Here is a 16,464-nt window from a genome sequence, read left to right as displayed (position 1 = left end):
CCACTGTTATTCTAACTTGCTAACGCGATGTAGAGAGTAACCGCCATTCTCGAATCATCTGCTAAATCAAGTTTTGACATGTGAATGAGTTTATAAACCAAAACAGTTACTGTTGTTTACCCACGTGTAGACCAGAACAAGTCAGACCTACAGAAAGCACCATGGATAAGCCACAAATTATTGCTCACATCCAGAAGCCTTTGGAATACACTCTTTTCGATGCTAAATGGGTTCCATGTTCTGCTAAGTTCGTGGTAATTGGGGGATTTGCAAGGGGAACAGGGGCAATACAGGTGTATGAAGTATCACATGGCGACGTCAAACTGGTTCACAAGGTAAGATCTAAGGACATAGACTCGGGTAGCAGGTTTGCGTATTTAACCTTTGTATTTTCAATTTCAACTCTTGGTTATAGGCATATTAAGGAATCATTGATTTGTTATCATGGTTATTGCGTCCAAACATTTGTATTAGCTTTTAGAAAACAACTGATGTGGCAGACGAACTTGTATTTGTGGGTAGTTTATTAAAGACAATATGATGTCAAATTATATATTTGAAATGTCTAGAGCTACGAATTTTTGTCCCTTGGGCACGACAGAAACCTATGATTGTGGGTTTGAATCCTGGTTCGACCCAATTATGTTTTTTAGGTTTGTCAGCACCATACGCGTGCTCGTGGGTTTCACCGAAGTGGTAAACATCTGAGACCTGCATCACTTCGGGCTTTCCTCCAACATTAAGCAGACACGCCATGATATAACTGGAATACTGTTAAAACCCAACTCGTTCATTCACTCTACGAATTTTGATTAGGTCCTATGTGTTTTCAGCATGCTGTATAGAGAATTTGGTGATTGTTTAGCAAAGCATGATGCCATGGAATGAACACTGTTTAAGGAATATAATAAGTTACATGTATCTGTGAAATTACATCTTCAATTTCTGTCACTCAGTGCTAATTTTCCTAGGTTGAAAAGGCCAAAACATTTAAATGTTCAACATTTGGAGCATCAACACTGCAGCAACGTTTCCTAGCAACAGGGGATTTTGATGGGAAGATGCAGATGTGGTAAGTAATTATTGCTTTTCATATATCAAGATATCTGTACCATGTCAGTCTGCCAGTAGTCCGAAGCCTGTGTTAAGTAAAATTCTATTCTGTCTAGTAAGCTCAGAAATAATAGTCCATGTCATGACACTATAATCAGATGAAAAATTCTGCTAAGAGCCAAGTTTGGATGAGTAACCTAAAAAGTCTTTGGCACAGACTGCAGTGCACACATACGTTCATGATAAGTACCAATATGTTTGGATCTGCAGAGTATACAAATTCTGTCACTGAAACATAATATGACATTATGCCTGTGTTATGGTTGTATTAGTACATACTCATAATCCAAACCTAAGCTTCATGGATTTTTAGGACATAGTCTGTGTAAGCCAATTAGGACATAGTCTGTGTAAGCCAATTAGGACATAGTCTGTGTAAGCCAATTAGGACATAGTCTGTGTAAGCCAATTAGGACATAGTCTGTGTAAGCCAATTAGGACATAGTCTGTGTAAGCCAATTTGTCTTTTTCAAGTTTAGTCCTGTACTGACAATCAGTTGCAGTATAATTTGCTCTGATCTTGTAGAATGTCAAAAAGACATTTTACTACCTACTTGCTACAGACAATAGTCAGATCCAGTCCCGATTGATAAGCCCGGGCCACAAGCTGCCGTCCTTGTTTTAGGCGTTAGGGGGGACAACCACTGGCTATTCGCAATGGCGTCACAGCTGGCGAAACTTGAATCGTGGGCGATGAATTTAGCTCAGAATGCTTTGTTACCAGTCATGTGTCAAAAATATCTAAAGAGAGTTATATATGATCTGTTTTGGGTTCTATTTTAGTTGTCAAATTGCATATTGGGAGTGAGAATGATTCATAAGTCCGATGTAATGGTGTATCGGTCAATGAGGAAGTCACCATGGCTGAAAGTTAGAATCGTGCACTACTTCGAAGCACACATGTCAGGCAGAGCATAATATATTGCCAATTTACAGCATGTCAATAATATATTATTCATCCGAGGGCGGGGTAACTAAATTTTGTTTGTACTTTCCATCGTAATTTAAGTGTATAGAAAGAGCTGGAAACCGTAAACAAAAGCACAAGTTACAAATGTGGATATCTCTAAATAGATTGTCAACAGTTACATTGCCCACGTTATTTGTCTCCTCTAAGTAAAACCAATATAACCTAAAAGAGTTAACCTATAGAGTTAGTGGGTCTTTTTAATGAATGAACATAAAAGAATAGTTGATAAAATCAAAGCAGTACATTATTTCTCCTCACTGCTACATTGGTTTTATTATGCAATAAATTAATCATAACTTATACTTTATTTAGGCATCTGGAATGTGGGGTCGGGCATGTCACCAGGGATAAATCTAGACCTGCTCAGAGGCTGATATTCAGCCCCAAATCTGTAGCAGATGTCAGTAAACTGTCCCTCTTTAAAAGTTTTAACATATCTGTGCCATCCTAAAATAATGCAGAATGTAAGGAAATTATACCTTATTAGTTTTTTCCCCAATCTGTTTGCATAGGGCACTTAGTTTGCAATTCTAAATTTAGATAAAAATCCCTGGTCACACTTCCATAATATTGGACTTAATAAACTGCCAGTATTTAGGTACATGTATGTGAGAACAGTGGAAAACATTGAGAGGATCCAAGATAAACTGAGCACCTGTAACTGCCATGGTTATGGCAAATCAATCATTCATGTTCCAGAGAAGGGAAACCTGTAATGGCCAAAGTATCTGAAGACAGGGTCTGCTGTACTTCCCATCAATTAACTTGCATTGATAAAATATACAACAAATCAAAACTCATATATGATCTTTTATTCTAAAGACTTGCCATGAATCCAAGAATTATTACTGTTAACAGCTAAACATGTAAATTAAGTACAACAAATATCTCATAAGGAAGAGAATTTATGGATGTCAACTTCTTAATTATGAGCAACACCACCATCCTTATCTTCTCTTCCTGATGTGTATCTCTTCTAAATGCCATCCAAAGACTTAAATATGTCATAAGTGCAAAGCTTTAATCAACAAAATTACCTGTTGACATCATCATGATCATGGTTGTTACTTAGTAAGAAGAAATAATTAGGACATAACAATAAATAATATATATTTTATTTAACAAATCACATGTGAATTGACAATTATTACTTATGCATGAAGCAACGTACATTTAAATGCAAATATCCGGTAATTGGACACCTGGAGTTCATTAGATATTTAAACATATATCCCAAGTATGCTTCACAAATATTGGTGTGAACTTGACTTTTCCTTAAGTAATACACACAAACAGGGATTCAGACCAGTTCCTTTTCTAGGTCTCCCCAAATCATGGTAAAGAATTACATTTTGGGTTAAATACATTTCAATATTCATCACAGTTATATATGAAATGTATTAAGAATTATCTAATATATTCTGTATCAGAATTGATCAGGCACTCTGGATAATGCCTGATCATGGTGTGGCAAAGAGATAGTGTCTTTGTTTTTACAAATTCTGAATATCTTGAAATAAGTATCATGCATTATGATACTGGTAATCACTTTCAACACAATCTTTTTTAAAAATATATTATTTAAAAAGAAATTATTATGTCCTTTAGAAAGAGCCAACAAGCTAAGTTTTATACCACGTTAGTGCAATTAAATCATTAATCTGACTTTTATGCGGCATCAATTAAATAACTGGTTGGTATAATTATTAATTACTTGATTAGATTATAATTTATATCATTACTTGACCATGTTACTCTGAATTCATAAACAATCTTGCTATTATTTCCAGTAAATTATTTAAAATGACTTGACACTTAAAATCATTTTTAACAGTTATATTGTTTCACTAAAATGTATATCAGTAAGCTTCAACTACCAGTGAATAACTTATGTTGCAAACAATTCTAAACCAATAATTTTCTTGTATTAACAAAGATAAGTTTTTTTATTTCAAAATATTTCAGTAATTCACTTCCTTCTCATGAAATTTTCCTCTCCTTTCTAACCTTGAAGGGATGATTCCATTTCACATTACTGCATGGGTCCTGTCTCTTCATAGAAATGCTGAAATAGTCAAAGCATGATTTAATGGGAACTTATATGAAATAAATTGAAAGATTTTGTGGAACGAAAACCATTGACAATGATTACATTTCTATGTTTAAAGAATTATTACTGCTGGAGTAATTTGCAATATTATGCTCGAGTACTTTGCAATATTAACAGATAGGCTTATTGTCATTTGTTTTGTGATTTTGAAACTAAATCATATCTAAAAATCTGTAACAAAATAAATCATATCTAAGAGAGAGGAATACAAGATCCACCAGATCATACTTCAATGTAAATAATAGCAGATTGTGTTCTGCACTAACCGAAATCAGATCACAATCATATTTGTTTACAGTGTGTCACGGTCGTCTCGCGTTTCACATTTCAGCAATATGACCTGCTAACTCAATGCCCGATGTTGCCAAAATACTTAATTTGAAAATGATTTTGTAGTTACAAGCATTATCCTTGTTTATAACATGCGTAAAATCAGAACTTGCTACGTGTTTTCATTTACCCGATTTGAGTATGCATATGTGCAAAAGTGCGGAAATTCGTGCAAATACTCACCTTCGAGCAGACGTGGGTCCCGTGGAAGATGGTGGCGACATTTAACGGATGGTGAGGCCCAGCGCACATCTTGATCAGCCTCAAACATTTTTCTCCCGACCCTGGGGGTTTGGGTAAAGGTATACATCTAATCCCAGCGATACATAATGAATATCGCGAGTGAAAATAGCACAAACCGTAGCCATGTCGCTTCTTGGGTGTCGTTTGACCTCAGAAGTAAGTCTGACAAATCCGCAAAGTGTGCCGGGCCTTCTGATTGGCTCAAAATGATGCATGTGCCAATTTTGATTGACAGACTAGATCGGTCTATTGGCTAATGAAGTCCCATGCCTGATGTCCATTGATTAAGTATGTGCTTAAAGGAATCCATCCAGTGATACGCAAAGGTTGGAGGACCTTAATTAAATGTGATGTAAATACATCACAATGGAATTCCCTTTCTTCACACAACACCATTGTTATAGTGTTGATTAACACCTCAAGATGATACAATGGCTTAACAATGTAAGATTCATTTGGGATTAGGCAGTACTTGGAATGAATGCTTGATGACTGCATGCAGTCAAATGTGATACCCATATGTTGCAGACTGGGTCCATCAACACAGATTTATGAGTTCAATACAGTTGTTATTTGATAAATTATTCAGTTGATGGTTTCAGTTATATAATGTTTCAGGAACCTCGAGTCCACTGAACTGCCTGTGTATTCAGTGAAGGCCCACAAGGAGATCATCAACTGTATTGATGGTGTGGGAGGCCTGGGTATAGGAGAAGGGGCACCTGAGATTGTCACAGGCAGTCGAGATGGTAAGGAGACATACACCGAACTTTCTGTTATGCCAAAAGAGTTAAGATCATCTTTAGATTTGTACACAGGCAATTAGAGCTCTGACCAGTGCTGGCAGTGAGAACAAAATTGACTCAAGTTCCCGTGCCTCAAAACCTTAGACACAGACTCAATTTCAATATACACTTCACAATCAATGTATTGTCGTTTTTTCACTCTGCGCTGTCGACGTTAAAATGCCTGTAGGCACTGTAGCGTTTTTCATCCATGTCTGCATCACATGTAGAGTTTACCTCCTGCCTGCCCTCAAGGGTAGAGGTCACCTCCTGCCTGCCCTCAAGGGTAGAGGTCACCTCCTGTCTGCCCTCAAGGGTAGAGGTCACCTCCTGCCTGCCCTCAAGGGTAGAGGTCACCTCCTGTCTGCCCTCAAGGGTAGAGGTCACCTCCTGCCTGCCCTCAAGGGTAGAGGTCACCTCCTGTCTGCCCTCAAGGGTAGAGGTCACCTCCTGCCTGCCCTCAAGGGTAGAGGTCACCTCCTGCCTGCCCTCAAGGGTAGAGTGAGTGAGTGAGTTGGGTTTAACGCGGCTTTTTACAGTATTACAGTTATATCGCGAATACAAATGGAAATCGGAAACTTCTTGCCCTCAGAAAAGACAAAACATTTGGTACTCGGTTTCACTAAACCTAATAATTATTTATGTTAATCTTGAGACACAAGGTAATCAAACCTCAAACATCTTGTATATTTGTGAACCTTGAATACTTTGTTGTAGGGTCTGTGAAAGTTTGGGATCCCCGACAGAAAAATGACCCAGTGGCAACAATGGAGCCAGGGGAAGGAGAGACAAAGAGAGATTGTTGGAGTGTGGCTTTTGGTAGGTGGAGTTATCTCCCTTGTACCATGCCTCAATGAAGCACTCTGCTATCCCTGGCATGAATGAATTAGAACTCATTTTGTGCATGTGACGATTACATGACACAACACAAACTCATGGAATTGTAAACATTATATACCCTGTTCAAATTGTTTCTGTTTGCTTTTGTCTTCAAATCAAAGTGTTTACATACTGCAGAGAATAACCTGTCTTTAAGCTCAGTCGTACCTGGATCGGATGTTTCATGGTTTACTGCAAAGTCTTGCAATATCACTTCTCCATTCCTGCCCGAGGTATTATATTCTGGCACAGATGTTATTTGTACATTTTCTATGCGTCAGTATTTGAAATGAAGATTTAATCTTTCTTGCGAATATTTGTTAGCACTGTTCTTAAAGACAGATGTGAAAATATCATAGTAGAACTTGTATGAAGAAATCGGCTGGCACCCTGGACATATTAAAAGATAGATGTCCATGTTGCCATGTGCATGCTGCTTAAGAAAACCTTGTGCTGCCTGTGTGCAGGTAATGCGTACAACGCCCAGGAGAGATGCGTGTGTGCTGGATATGATAACGGGGATGTCAAGCTGTTCGACCTCAGAAACATGGCACTCAAATGGGAAACAAACATAAAAAATGGGGTGAGTTCTTATATGAAGTTATTTTTCTGCAGTTAGAACATCACTAGCCCTGTTGGCCCACCCCATGGTGGGCCCTAGTAAAACTACTATCCCATGGTGGCCCTTGTGAAACTTCTCCCTGTGGTGGCCCTTGTGAAACTACCTCCCTGTGGTGGCCTTAGTGAAACGACCTTCCTGTGGTGACCCAAGTGAAACTACCTCCCTGTGGTGGCCCTTGTGAAACTACCACCCCGTGGTGACCCAAGTGAAACTACCACCCTGTGGTGGCCCTAGTGAAACTACCTCTCTGTGGTGGCCCTAGTGAAACAACCTCCCTGTGGTGGCCCTAGTGAAACTACCTCTCTGTGGTGGCCCTAGTAAAACTACCTCTCTATGGTGGCCTTAGCGAAACTACTTCTCTGTGGTGGCCCTAGTAAAACTACCTCTCTGTGGTGGCCTTAGTGAAACTACCTCCCTGTGGTGGCCCTAGTGAAACTACCAACCGGCAGTGACCCTAGTAAAACTACCACCCTGTGGTGGCCCTAGTGAAACTACCTCTCTGTGGTGGCCCTAGTGAAACTACCTCCCTGTGGTGGCCCTTGTGAAACTACCTCTCTGTGGTGGCCCTAGTGAAACTATCTCCCCGTGGTGACCCAAGTGAAACTACCACCCTGTGGTGGCCCTAGTGAAACTACCTCTCTGTGGTGACCCTAGTGAAACTACCTCTCTGTGGTGGCCCTAGTGAAACTACCTCTCTGTGGTGGCCCTAGTGAAACTACCTCACTGTGGTGGCCCTAGTAAAACTACCTCTCTGTGGTGGCCCTAGTGAAACTACCTCTCTGTGGTGGCCCTAGTGAAACTACCTCCCTGTGGTGACCCTAGTGAAACTACCTCTCTGTGGTGGCCCTAGTGAAACTACCTCTCTGTGGTGGCCCTAGTGAAACTACCTCTCTGTGGTGGCCCTAGTGAAACTACCTCCCTGTGGTGGCCCTAGTAAAACTACCTCTCTGTGGTGGCCCTAGTGAAACTACCTCTCTGTGGTGGCCCTAGTGAAACTACCTCCCTGTGGTGACCCTAGTGAAACTACCTCTCTGTGATGGCCCTAGTGAAACTCCCCCCCTGTGGTGGCCCTAGTGAAACTACCTCCCTGTGGTGGCCCTTGTGAAACTACCTCCCTGTGGTGGCCTTAGTGAAACTACCAACCGGCAGTGACCCTAGTGAAACTAACTCCCTGTGGTGGCCTTAGTTAAACTACCTCACCATGGTGGCCCTAGTGAAACTACCTCTCTTTGGTGGCCCTAGTAAAACTACCTCTCTGTGGTGGCCCTAGTGAAACTACCACCCTGTGGTGGCCCTAGTGAAACTACCTCCCTGTGGTGGCCCTTGTTACTACCTCCCTGTGGTGGCCCTAGTGAAACTACCTCCCTGTGGTGGCCCTTGTTACTACCTCCCTGTGGTGGCCTTATTGAAACTACCTCACCATGGTGACCCAAGTGAAACTACCTCCCTGTGGTGGCCCTAGTGAAACTACCTCTCTATGGTGGCCCTAGTAAAACTACCTCTCTGTGGTGGCCCTAGTGAAACTACCACCTTGTGGTGGCCCTAGTGAAACTACCTCTCTGTGGTGACCCTAGTGAAACTACTCTCTGTGGTGGCCCTTGTGAAACTACCTCTCTGTGGTGGCCCTAGTGAAACTATCTCCCCGTGGTGACCCAAGTGAAACTACCACCCTGTGGTGGCCCTAGTGAAACTACCTCTCTGTGGTGACCCTAGTGAAACTACCTCTCTGTGGTGGCCCTAGTGAAACTACCTCTCTGTGGTGGCCCTAGTGAAACTACCTCACTGTGGTGGCCCTAGTAAAACTACCTCTCTGTGGTGGCCCTAGTGAAACTACCTCTCTGTGGTGGCCCTAGTGAAACTACCTCCCTGTGGTGACCCTAGTGAAACTACCTCTCTGTGGTGGCCCTAGTGAAACTACCTCTCTGTGGTGGCCCTAGTGAAACTACCTCTCTGTGGTGGCCCTAGTGAAACTACCTCCCTGTGGTGGCCCTAGTAAAACTACCTCTCTGTGGTGGCCCTAGTGAAACTACCTCTCTGTGGTGGCCCTAGTGAAACTACCTCCCTGTGGTGACCCTAGTGAAACTACCTCTCTGTGATGGCCCTAGTGAAACTCCCCCCCTGTGGTGGCCCTAGTGAAACTACCTCCCTGTGGTGGCCCTTGTGAAACTACCTCCCTGTGGTGGCCTTAGTGAAACTACCAACCGGCAGTGACCCTAGTGAAACTAACTCCCTGTGGTGGCCTTAGTTAAACTACCTCACCATGGTGGCCCTAGTGAAACTACCTCTCTTTGGTGGCCCTAGTAAAACTACCTCTCTGTGGTGGCCCTAGTGAAACTACCTCCCTGTGGTGACCCAAGTGAAACTACCTCCCTGTGGTGGCCCTTGTGAAACTACCACCCCGTGGTGACCCAAGTGAAACTACCACCCTGTGGTGGCCCTAGTGAAACTACCTCTCTGTGGTGGCCCTAGTGAAACAACCTCCCTGTGGTGGCCCTAGTGAAACTACCTCTCTGTGGTGGCCCTAGTAAAACTACCTCTCTATGGTGGCCTTAGCGAAACTACTTCTCTGTGGTGGCCCTAGTAAAACTACCTCTCTGTGGTGGCCTTAGTGAAACTACCTCCCTGTGGTGGCCCTAGTGAAACTACCAACCGGCAGTGACCCTAGTAAAACTACCACCCTGTGGTGGCCCTAGTGAAACTACCTCTCTGTGGTGGCCCTAGTGAAACTACCTCCCTGTGGTGGCCCTTGTGAAACTACCTCTCTGTGGTGGCCCTAGTGAAACTATCTCCCCGTGGTGACCCAAGTGAAACTACCACCCTGTGGTGGCCCTAGTGAAACTACCTCTCTGTGGTGACCCTAGTGAAACTACCTCTCTGTGGTGGCCCTAGTGAAACTACCTCTCTGTGGTGGCCCTAGTGAAACTACCTCACTGTGGTGGCCCTAGTAAAACTACCTCTCTGTGGTGGCCCTAGTGAAACTACCTCTCTGTGGTGGCCCTAGTGAAACTACCTCCCTGTGGTGACCCTAGTGAAACTACCTCTCTGTGGTGGCCCTAGTGAAACTACCTCTCTGTGGTGGCCCTAGTGAAACTACCTCTCTGTGGTGGCCCTAGTGAAACTACCTCCCTGTGGTGGCCCTAGTAAAACTACCTCTCTGTGGTGGCCCTAGTGAAACTACCTCTCTGTGGTGGCCCTAGTGAAACTACCTCCCTGTGGTGACCCTAGTGAAACTACCTCTCTGTGATGGCCCTAGTGAAACTCCCCCCCTGTGGTGGCCCTAGTGAAACTACCTCCCTGTGGTGGCCCTTGTGAAACTACCTCCCTGTGGTGGCCTTAGTGAAACTACCAACCGGCAGTGACCCTAGTGAAACTAACTCCCTGTGGTGGCCTTAGTTAAACTACCTCACCATGGTGGCCCTAGTGAAACTACCTCTCTTTGGTGGCCCTAGTAAAACTACCTCTCTGTGGTGGCCCTAGTGAAACTACCACCCTGTGGTGGCCCTAGTGAAACTACCTCCCTGTGGTGGCCCTTGTTACTACCTCCCTGTGGTGGCCCTAGTGAAACTACCTCCCTGTGGTGGCCCTTGTTACTACCTCCCTGTGGTGGCCTTATTGAAACTACCTCACCATGGTGACCCAAGTGAAACTACCTCCCTGTGGTGGCCCTAGTGAAACTACCTCTCTATGGTGGCCCTAGTAAAACTACCTCTCTGTGGTGGCCCTAGTGAAACTACCACCTTGTGGTGGCCCTAGTGAAACTACCTCTCTGTGGTGACCCTAGTGAAACTACTCTCTGTGGTGGCCCTTGTGAAACTACCTCCCTGTGGTGGCCTTAGTGAAACTACCTCCCCATGGTGGCCCTAGTGAAACTACCTCCCTGTGGTGACCCTATTGAAACTACCTCTCTGTGATGGCCCTAGTGAAACTCCCCCCCCCCCCCCCCCCCCCTGTGGTGGCCCTAGTGAAACTACCTCCCTGTGGTGGCCCTAGTGAAACTACCTCTCTGTGGTGGCCCTAGTGAAACTACCTCCCTGTGGTGGCCTTAGTGAAACTACCACCCTGTGGTGGCCCTAGTGAAACTACCTCTCTGTGGTGGCCCTAGTGAAACTACCTCTCTGTGATGGCCCTAGTGAAACTCCCCCCCCCCCCCCTGTGGTGGCCCTTGTGAAACTACCTCCCTGTGGTGGCCTTAGTGAAACTACCACCCTGTGGTGGCCCTAGTGAAACTACCTCTCTGTGGTGGCCCTAGTGAAACTACCTCTCTGTGATGGCCCTAGTGAAACTCCCCCCCCCCCTGTGGTGGCCCTTGTGAAACTACCTCCCTGTGGTGGCCCTAGTGAAACTACCTCTCTGTGGTGGCCCTAGTGAAACTACCTCCCTTTGGTGACCCTAGTGAAACTACCTCTCTGTGATGGCCCTAGTGAAACTCCCCCCCCTGTGGTGGCCCTAGTGAAACTCCCCCCCTGTGGTGGCCCTAGTGAAACTACCACCCTGTGGTGGCCCTAGTGAAACTACCCCTCTGTGGTGGCCCTAGTGAAACATTCGTGTTAGTTTCTTTCACTGACCCCGGATACATCTATACTTCATCACCATAAGAATAATCACACAGCCCCCAAACCCACTTACCAATCAGCAGGTTACTTATGTTTTCATGTATTTCAGTTGCTCACATTCATCAGGAATGCATGTGGCGACTTCTCCCGATTGTGAAGGTTTGTCCCTGACTATGTACTGCTCTATGTGTTCAGGTGTGTGGTGTGGAGTTTGACAGGAAGGACATCAACATGAACAAGCTGGCAGCCACAACCCTGGAGGCCAAGTTCCATGTGTTTGATATGAGGACCCAGCATCCCAAGAAGGGCTTCACAGGCTTGTCGGAGAAAGTGAGTACATGTGTGACAGGAGCTCAGTACAAACTACTGGGTCTGGGAAACTTGGCAATGACAGCAGAAACCAACACCAATTTAGTGAACCCAGTTATTCCTAGGTCATGGGGTGTTTTATTGATGCTGTATAAGCATTGTATCTTATAACCAGTATTTTCTAGTGTTTTAAAGTATCTTTAGAATGGAGCATTTGTACAAAATGTAGTCCATGTCTTCTAAACAGTGTTGATGTGTTTGTTGTTGCCAGGCACACAAGTCCACAGTGTGGTTGGCACGGCATCTGCCCCAGAACAGAGATATCTTCATGACAGGTGGAGGCAATGGATCCCTCAACTTGTGGAAATAGTGAGTAGACTATAGTACAGTAAGGTACACATCACTGTCATGAAATAGTAAATAGACCAAAGTACAGTATGGTACACACCACTGTCATGAAATAGTTAGTAGACTATAGTACAGTATGGCACACACCACTGTCATGAAATAGTGAGTAAACCATAGTACAGTATGGTACACACCACTGTCATGACATAGTGAGTAAACCATAGTACAGTATGGCACACACCACTGTCATGAAATAGTGAGTAGACCATGGTACAGTATGGCACACACCACAGTCATGAAATAGTGAGTAAACCATAGTACAGTATGGTACACACCACTGTCATGAAATAGTGAGTAAACCATAGTACAGTATGGCACACACCACAGTCATGAAATAGTGAGTAGACCATAGTACAGTATGGCACACACCACTGTCATGAAATAGTGAGTAGACCATAGTACAGTATGGCACACACCACTGTCATGAAATAGTGAGTACACCATGGTACAGTATGGCACACACCACTGTCATGAAATAGTGAGTAAACCATAGTACAGTAAGGTACACACCACTGTCATGAAATAGTTAGTAGACTATAGAACAGTAAGGTACACACCACTGTCATGAAATAGTGAGTAGACCATAGTACAGTATGGTACACACCACTGTCATGAAATAGTTAGTAGACTATAGCACAGTAAGGTACACACCACTGTCATGAAATAGTGAGTAGACCATAGTACAGTATGGCACACACCACTGTCATGAAATAGTCAATCTCATTAAATCAGACCTTAGTTCTCGCTACCGCTCAACAAAGATCTGAGGACATCCCATTACGGGTCACGTCAGACCGAGTCCATCCTGAAGAAACTCCCAACCTTTCAGCCACCCACACCTAGCGTCAGGATGTTCTACAGACTGGATGTTGAAGCATTGTGACACAGTCGACATGATTTGACAGGAGCACCAAATGTTGTGTTAAATATATCAATAAATCTTCCAATATGCCATTAAAGCCAATGTTCTTTTTGTCTTAGTGGTATTTACAATGTCACACTTGCACACTAGACTTGTTCATGAATCCCATTACTGTATGCTTGGGATTCCTGTGAGTAAAAGTCATCTATAAATTGCAATGTTGATGTTATTCGTTGATGTTATGATCATCTCAAATATATTTGCCGACTATATTTTAACTTTAATTATCAGCATTATGTAGAGGGGAATGTCCGAGTAACTCTCCATTCCTTAAAAATAGTGGAGCGGAGGCCCTGCAGGGGCCGAGGCCCATTATTTTTAAGGAATGAAGAGTTACGAGGATATTCCCCTACTTAAAACTCATCCCTACTTTTACACTTTGACAAAATATTCTGTAGTTGAAAATATTTGAAAAATAAACCAGAACTCTTTGTTGTCTGTATTTATACTGCGTGAGTCGACCTTGCGTGATGCACGAGGAATGCGTTCTCTGCCGCTGTTGCACGTGCGCCAAGCTCCGTCGTGAGCTGACATTTACAATGCATGGAACACAGCTCTTCATAATTTCGTTGGGTCCTAAACTAGTATTTATCAATTGCTTGCACATTGTTAATACATGCTGATAGGTATAATAAGAAATATAGAGCCCCAAACAAGCAATATTTATATTACCTTATTTTTCTCGTCAAAGGTTTATCTAACTGCTATAAATATGAACATTGTAATGGGTAACCTGCTCTAACACAAAATATATACATCTTAATTTGAGCTTTTAAGCATTATGCAAAATAATGAAAATATTTAATAGTTAATATCGCATCATGCCTTCATATGCCGTCAAATGTGTTTTCAAATCTAACGACACGTTTTCAGAAAAAAATGAAAATATTCACTTGTAAATAAATGTAAAAAATAGTTCCGTCTGTTCCTTGTGGAAATTAATTCAAATGTTGCTTCAAGATATTGTACAGTTGACAAGCAACTCTCCATTCCTGAAAAATAATGGAGCGTTCAAACAATGGAATGACGTCACAGATGTGTTTTAAGCTCAAAGTTAAACATATTTAACACTGTTATGATGCAAATCTTTGTCCTGTGTGTGTAATGTGTGGGCACAAAACGTCCACCATCATTGTCGGCCACAGCTCCATCCTCTGCACTTTATGTTCCCAGCTCCTACCCCGACAAGCGTGTTGTAGAAGACGGTGACGGTGTCGCCATGGGAGTAGTCGGCTCGGTCAACTTGTTGCAGAATGTCACAATGTCCACTCAGCCAATCAGCAGCTTTGACTGGAGCCCAGACAAGGAGGGACTTTGTGTGTGTACATCATTTGACCAGAACCTCCGAGTGTTGATTGTTACCAAGCTCAACAAAGTGTAACAAACAGCTTACATGAAACACCAGTTCACCCATATCGGAGACATTTCACGGAATGGTGCATGCATTAAATCATTCACAGCATACAGTGTATTCAATCTCATCAAAATCAGATCTCCCATACAATTCCTCTCTCTATGACAAAATCTCATCACACCTCAGTAGAAGGTCGTGTCAGGTGAACCTTTTGTGAACTTTGACAACCATTGTAAATAAAGGTTGTTTTGTTCCTTGAGCCTATGTCAGCTTTGTAAAACACATTTTTGCTTCACTCATTGCCTTGATTTGGAAATTTCTATCTATTAAGCAAAATAGAAAAATGCTAGAAAATGCAAATATGCCCTTGATAGTACACTCTTTTGGATATAGATGATGTAACACTCAAAGAAAAAACATCAGGATGTGTAAATTACCCACAATACTATAATGTTTTGTTTTCACATTAGGTTATAGTCATTTTCAAGATACAGAAATCAGATGTACTTGTCTGAATGCTTCGCTCGTTCGCACTGAGACTTGGTTGATTGGAGAGTTCACCTGATAATGGCGGTATCCTGAGATCTCCACACAGTGAGGTATTGTCTCAAGAGTAGGGGATTGGATTGCAATGGGACTGATAGTGTATTCCACTTGGTCATACTAGTGTCATTGCAGGGAAAGTGTCCAGCACCCGCCCACACATCCCAAGCAATCTGCTCAGTCTCCATAGCATCCTTTGGGGGTTGCATTTTTTACATTGTTGAAAAAAACTGAATCATTTTCTCGGTTATTTATTTCAGGTATATTTATAAGCATTATTGAAATGTTTTAATTTTCTGTTCAGTGATTTCCATATTTTTGTATGAGACATTTTGTACTTGATATGTATATACTGTGTTGACATTCCCCCACACTGATGGTTGTCCGTCCAGCGTGGTCACAGAGTTGTGGTCCACATCACTCATCTTGTTCTACATCGGATGTGGTCATAAAATTGTATCATGAATCCAAAAGTTGTCCTTTGTCATTATTGAATCATAGAGACTGAATAGCAACACATTAAGTTTAAGATCTCTGTCAAGAATTTATCAAGGCAAAACACAAGACAATAATGATTTATAAAATTTATTACTTTTTGACTCTTAGAATATGAAAATAGAAAACAAAAGCACATGACTGAAGCGAATTCAAGCATATACATATATTTGTGAAACATTGAATATATACCATCATCATGACCTTTTCAGCTACAACAAATTAAGGGATGTTACCATGGTTACTGTAAATCTGGAAAGTTTTGCGAGCAGGAAAGTACTGCCAAAACTACAAGTGACACACACTTGCAATATTTTCATAACACAGTTATTTTTGCAGACCAACAAAAGATGTAAGGAGGCATGTTTTTTTAATTCACTTCCACCCATTGTCAAACCAGCCAGTACATGATAAAACAATTGATTCCTCACATCCTGTTTCCCTAATTACACGTGGTCACTCTAACATGTCAATACTCTACGAGAATCTGGACTTTACTCAGAAAGTGTTATCCCAAATATGACATTTGTTACAGTTTATTCTGTTAGATAAACACACTGCCCCAACCTCCCTTGTCAACTACAACAACAGATGCATCCATAGTTTAACAATCACTGACTGACACTGACTTACCATTCCATCATGTCGCTTCCTACTTATCAAATATTACACCTGCAATAGTAGCTTTGATATTTGGTAATCTTAACAGGACTTTTCTGATGCAGTTAAAGCTATTGTTAGCCATGTGCAGTAATTTCATGGCTCAAAACTGTCCATATTTACAGTACATAGCTTCATAGCAACTTTTACTGCATAGCTAAGCTGTTG

The 16,464-nt window shown here is 42.5% G+C and overlaps 1 protein-coding gene across 1 annotated transcript; it reads left to right on the top strand.

The window, feature by feature from the left end:
• Window positions 1-15,614, top strand: LOC124124446 (dynein axonemal assembly factor 10-like). Its single transcript, XM_046487622.2, has 8 exons — window positions 1-335; window positions 972-1,072; window positions 5,385-5,515; window positions 6,269-6,370; window positions 6,898-7,013; window positions 11,801-11,935; window positions 12,186-12,283; window positions 14,418-15,614. The coding sequence occupies exons 1-8, from the start codon at window positions 162-164 to the stop codon at window positions 14,623-14,625; spliced, it is 1,065 nt and encodes a 354-aa protein (XP_046343578.1). The 5' UTR covers window positions 1-161; the 3' UTR covers window positions 14,626-15,614.
• Window positions 15,615-16,464: the final 850 nt, after the last annotated feature.

This window comes from Haliotis rufescens, unplaced genomic scaffold (assembly GCF_023055435.1).
Source record: "Haliotis rufescens isolate VD_foot unplaced genomic scaffold, xgHalRufe1.0.p SCAF_3, whole genome shotgun sequence".
NCBI classification, from domain to species: Eukaryota; Metazoa; Mollusca; class Gastropoda; order Lepetellida; family Haliotidae; genus Haliotis; species Haliotis rufescens.
Note: the sequence above shows the minus strand (reverse complement) of the source record. Positions and strands in the feature narration are given on the sequence as shown.